Here is a 6,000-nt window from a genome sequence, read left to right on the forward strand (position 1 = left end):
GAAAGAGAAGAATGCCCGTGAAAAATCAAGATCCAGACCATGGTGTCATTGCAGATGACTGTCCGGCAGGAACGAAAGCATATACTGGGCCGGGCAGTATCTGAATGATGCGCTTGGTGGCGGCGTCTATATGGATGTAGCACGAGAAGCGAGGATATGCTGTTGGGACTCCCAGCCACCAGTTGAGAAGGTCGAGACGAGTAGACGGGTACCTTGCGGTGTTGTGTCTATCGTGGATCGTCCGTCCTGATCGAACTGCATACGAATGAGGTCATCCGGTGCTTTGTTCGCGATGAGCAAGAAGGGACTTTTACACGTATCAGATGCTGCAATACTGTACTTCATACCCAATCCATACATCTAGACTCTAGTATGTTACTTGGGCACACCACCATTGACACAGCGCATGCAAACAAAGCTCATTTGACCGAGTATCTGTACCTCACCAAAACAAGCTCTGCTCAAGCCCTAGCCCCCCCCCCCTCTCCTCTGCATGGAGCACGACTCTCAAAGGGATCTAGATCCAGCCACATCTCAACGCCATCCCTACAAATGCTTATCAATCATCGATAATCCCGGCTGGACAATCACACACAGCCACTTCTTTGTCCCCTCCATTATCAAATCCGGCATATCGCAAGCCCCCAAAGTACAGTGCTACATTCCATACTCCGTCAACTCCGTTGCATGTCATGTTCCTGGGCGCCAGCGCCAAAGCCACCCGATAGTCCCGTTTAGCTACAGGCACCTGCATAAGCGGACGGCAACGGGATGCACTGCGGTCTGTGACAAGTGCTCTGCGTGTGCATGTGCATGACTTGCACTTGTATTCCCGGATAGGCAGGTAGGGCAGGCGTCAAGTATTTGGAATTCAGTGTTGTACTACATACACACCTAAGCAAGCAGGCGAGGATAGATCGATAAGTTGATGCTCACTGGTAGTACACTCGTAGAATCAAATAGCATAGACGACTTACTTCATAGTAGAGAGAAGATGGTGTAACAAGCAAGCTGATCGACGACGTTCGGCGACTCCGAAAGCTAGCTGTGCATATGGTTTGTTAGATCGCTTTTACCTTATTCCGCCTGCATATGTAACGCTTCTATTCCAAATCTTATGCAGGTTTCACCGTTGATCATTACTTACTGTACAGGGTGTATTTCATGTATTGTACGTTAAGGTTGCAACGGCTGGTATGTGACAGCGGCCACGTGGTTATGCATTCATGGAGTATGTGTATGTACAGGGAGAAAGTACGGAGTACAGAGTATAGGGAGTATTACTGTTCACGCCAAAGGAATAGTCAGTAACTAGCTGGTCGTTATTGTTATCCTCATTATAACGACTAGAACATGACAAATATCGAGTACTCGACGTTGTCAGACTCGCTGAATAGATCCAGAACAGGAAATTGCATGTGGTCAGAGCGAGGAATCTGTCCGTTGCCGCGCCCTGTCCGTCCGTATCTCCCGTCGTATGTCTATTATGGACATGGTCCAAGCTGTTAATTAACAGCAAGTATATTAATTATCTTAATTTGGACATCGTATAGAGGACCCGACTGGATCAACAGTAAACAAGCGCAGTATCAAATCCTTACAAAATCACAGCCATAGTCCGAACCACTCAACCGGATCAATCACAATAAAATAAAGACAATAGGCTTCTTTTTCCACACTGCACTGAATAAAATGAACAAAAATCCGACAACTGCCAAAATTCCAACCCCTGAGTCTTAGTCATGGCGTGGCTTGGTTAGGTTCAACGATCACGGATCGGCAAGGCGGGTACCAGTACCGTAACCGCTGCGCAATCGGCGATCTGCACGGGCACCGAGATTGGCCGAGGACCAATCAAAATTTAACATGGGAATCTCAACGTTCTTGCTCGAGCTGGAATCGATCGACTGCGAACCGAGGTATGATACAGAGTACTGTATTTACGTACGGTATTATTTCGTACGATACATACCGATGCGATGCCTGGTAGCTGGGATGGACTACGAATACAGTCAATGGAATGCAAGGCAATCCCTGTCAGTTTTGCTTCTGCATATTCTCTATCCCACATCGTAGCCAACCAAGTACAAGTAGCAATACCTACCTACCCAAAGCCATCCACCTACTCAATAAGTACAGCTACATAACTCCGTACCATGGTTAACTAGTACATAGTTCCAGCTCAGCTGACCTGGCCGCGACGCCGACCGACCTGTAACCGAATCCAGTAATTCTTTCGTTTTTCCCTTTTCCCGCCTTTCTGAAAATTTGGATCCAAAATCGTAGAGTGATGTCAGGGATCGGAACCACCCGATACGCGCAACGGCCGGCCAGATTTGGGCCGGGGCGATGCACTGGTCAACGAGTGCGTACTCTACCTAGTAGTAAAACCGATTTTCTAGATGAAGAGGTTGTCGTATCGGGCTACTTATAGGCATATTCTAAGCGAAGTACGGAGCCTCTCACACGGAGAACTCGCGATAGACCGCTCCGCGCGACCGTTTCACATGATTTAGTTTAGCTGTCGACAGCGACGCTGCTAAGACAGGGATTACATAGTTAAGACTTGGAGCACAATATGTAGTTGGGGATCTTGCATTATGCTGCATACAGGTGCATAAGGATAATTGTTGAGTTGTGTACGCATATTCTGTATGGAGTAGATGGAGTACGAGATAATGGGATTGTTGGTAAAAAGCAATTCCGTTCCTGCAATTTGTTTAGATTGGGATAGATTAATGTTGGAATTCATCTCCGTAAAGGAGTCCAGCGCAAACTAGTATACATCATTGTGCGGCACACAAGTATTTCAAATTCCAGAACCCGCATCGCACTATTGCTACTTAGTCCAGAAGTGATGGGTAACCGACACTAATACTAAGACGGAAAGAATAGGATCATAATAATTGTATTAACAACCAACACTCATGGGGGTATTATTAAGTCCAAGCACATCGATCCAAATCAAAAGGAAAGCAACTATGTACAAATCATATCCATCACTTGCGGTCTTTTCTCTAAACCAGACAAAAACCATCACTCCTGATCTCCAAAAACAATGCCCATAATTGCAGTAAATGCTCTTCGCTCAACAACAAAAGGGGGCGAAACAACTCCGAACCCCCCCACGCAATAAATAGTCGTGACCACGTGACCCGCAGTGGCAATGGATCGACGGGGGAAAAGCAATCAGAGAATAAACAAGACACATTAGATATACACACTCAAACAAAGGAAAGACAGTTAAGGAAAAATAGTGCAGTAAAAGAAAGACCAGGGTCGGAATGTGGCGTGTACATCATTGCGTAAAAATAAATTCAGAACAAAGGAAACGCTGTTTTTTTTTTTTTTCTCTCTTTTTCTTCAGTTCAGTAGGTTGCTGAGACCCATTCGCGAATCACGTTCTGCGGTCTGGGTCTCAATCTTCAATGGTTGTGTGCGGACCTCCTCTGGAGGCATAATCCACGACTGCGTTAGCGCTGCAGTGTGTTGGCGCCAGCTGGGGAGCTCGGGCATCCATCGGGACTTTTGGGTCATGTCAGAAATGCTGTCAACAGCCTTGGGCCCTTGGTATCCGGTAGCATAGGTTTCGTCTGTACTGTTCAGCGACGAAACACTTTGGCGCCGCATGTGGTAGTGTTGGCGCATGTCGATAGGAAGAGGCAGGAGTTGTGGGGAAGCGGCGGTGCGGGGAGAAGCAGAAGAGATCGAGTTGTTATCCGAGACCAGCGAGGGAGCATTGGAGGTTTCCGAGAACGCAGGCGAGGTCAAAGGAGTCTCGATGGGGCGGTTGATGGAAGGAAGAGTATAGATGGGCGAAAGTTGCTTAGGAGTGTTGACGGTGGAGTAGGAAGACGAGGTGGAAGAGAAGCGACGGCTGAGGGGACTGCTGTTGATGGTCGAAGCCCGCGGGTATGGTGCTTCGATTCGGCCGCTGTAGGATGTGCGAGAGAAGGAAGTGGTGGTAGTAGCAGAGGACGAAAGACCCCTCCGCTTGCGGTTCATGCTGCCATTCCACCAGTTCTTGACGGCATTGTCACTGCGGTTGCCCAGTCGGCGGGCAATCTCAGCCCACCGCTTGCCCATGTCGTTCACCATGCGTTCGATCAACAAGCCCTCTTCAGCGGAGATCGGCTCGCGGTTCAAGGAAGGTTTGAGGTTCTGGTGGAAGCGCTCCCGACATTGCTTGGGAGACCGGTAGTGCATGTGCTGGGAGATGCGCACCCAGTTGTTGGGGCCTTGTTCGCGCACCAACTGGACAAGCAACTGGTCCTCCTCGGGGACCCAAGGACCTCGACGGTGAGTCTGAGCCATCGTGTAAGTGGGTGGGTGGGTCGGTGTGTTTGAAGGTATAGAAGGTGGAGGTGGTTGAGGAAGTATGAGGTGGTCGAGGTGGTTGAAGTCTGATGGAGGAGTGTTAGACTTGAGTCAAGAAGAATGAAGAGTGAAGATTGATGGATTATGAGAAGAGACAGAAGTGCGAGACAAGAGAAAGTTAAATAAGAAAACCCGGTTGCCAAAAGGTACAGGGCGGGGGAAATAATTGTGGGCACTGTTTAAAAAGAAAGTTCGGATCTGACTTGACTTACAGATAGACGGCAGGGACCGGTACAGGCGCGCCTAAATAAGAAAAGAAAAAAAAGAAATAAAAAAATAATGAATATTCAAAAAAGCAACAAACCGATTGAGGGAGGATCGATAGATTGACTGATTTGATTTGAGATGATTTGACTGGTGACGGCGAAGACCGAAATTATTTATGCGAATGATCAACTTGAAAAAATATTTAAAAAAAAAAAAGGGAGGAAGGGAAGCACAGGAAGAAAAGCAATGGCCAGCGTAACCGAGGACTTGGGAATCAATCGAAGATCGCGCCGCTACCGTCCGGTAGATATACGATGGGGCCAGTCAGGAGGGACTGACGACAGCAAGCAGAATTAGTCGCTAGTAGTGGTAAGTAGTATCGCATCCCGAGAAATTGACCAGGGAGACGGGTCCAAAAAAAAAAAAAAAAAGGAATAGGGTTCCACTGTGCACCACGCTATATGAAGGAAGATCTGATCCAAGATCTCGGAGCTGACAGTTCGGACTGATACTGTATGTACGGTATGGTATGTTTTCCGTATTGTATGTTTGATATGGTGTATGTTACCGGTGGGGATATCCCTGTTAATTCACCAACATAAACCAGGTGACCATCAGCATCTGTTAGTTAAATAGTCTAATCATGCGCGATGCCATCCAGAGTGTTCCCTACAGACACTGGCTTCCTTCCTGACTGGGGAAGTTGTACTCTGAATATACTCCTTGCTATGTGCACTGGTACTACGGTATGTGGGATAGTGGAGTGGATTCGTATCCTAAAAAAGTATCAAAACACTAAAACACCACTATCAGTGAAAAAAAAAAAAAAAAAACTTGTTATGCAGTATCTGATTTGAGTATAGCACTCGCCAAATCGTGGGGAGATTTGCCACTATCGATTTTACCACGGGTCTGATATAGGGGGGAAACTACGCTGGATTCAGACCGGTCGTGTGGCAGATTGATTGGTGTGGAGGAGACCATTGATTCGTTGTCAAGAACCAGGTTTACGGGTCAGATCGTGCTGGCCCAACAGGGGTAATGGAATCTCCATTGTACGGAGTGCTCGGTTCAGTATGTATGGAGTAGCGATACACTGATCTCTTCAGCTGCTAGGAATTACTAGGAATGGTGTGAAAAAAAAATAAAAAAAAGTTACACAAGTCGACTATGCAATCCAACCATAAACCAACCAGCAGGATCCATCGGGGTCCAGAGTGGCCCATGCTGGTAAAGTTCAGGCCCTGACAGGACAACGGGAGCGGCAGAAACGGCCCTGCTGGTGGTCAATTCATGGATGTCAAATTCAATTTACCATGGAAAGGAGAAGCCAATAAACCCAATACCATGCGTGCGCATGAGTCGTGGGAGTAAAAAAAAGCCCATTCTAGACAAAATAAATAGTACACACTATGG

The 6,000-nt window shown here is 47.2% G+C and overlaps 1 protein-coding gene across 1 annotated transcript; it reads right to left on the reverse strand.

Moving 5' to 3' along the window:
- Window positions 1–3,363: 3,363 nt before the first annotated feature.
- Window positions 3,364–4,314, reverse strand: flbD (putative MYB family conidiophore development protein FlbD; the record flags this gene model as incomplete). Its single annotated transcript, XM_043276350.1, is given in 2 exon segments — window positions 3,364–4,209; window positions 4,225–4,314. The coding sequence occupies 2 exon segments, from the start codon at window positions 4,312–4,314 to the stop codon at window positions 3,364–3,366; spliced, it is 936 nt and encodes a 311-aa protein (XP_043132867.1).
- Window positions 4,315–6,000: the final 1,686 nt, after the last annotated feature.

This window comes from Aspergillus chevalieri, chromosome 1 (genome assembly GCF_016861735.1).
Source record: "Aspergillus chevalieri M1 DNA, chromosome 1, nearly complete sequence".
Lineage (NCBI taxonomy): Eukaryota > Fungi > Ascomycota > Eurotiomycetes > Eurotiales > Aspergillaceae > Aspergillus > Aspergillus chevalieri.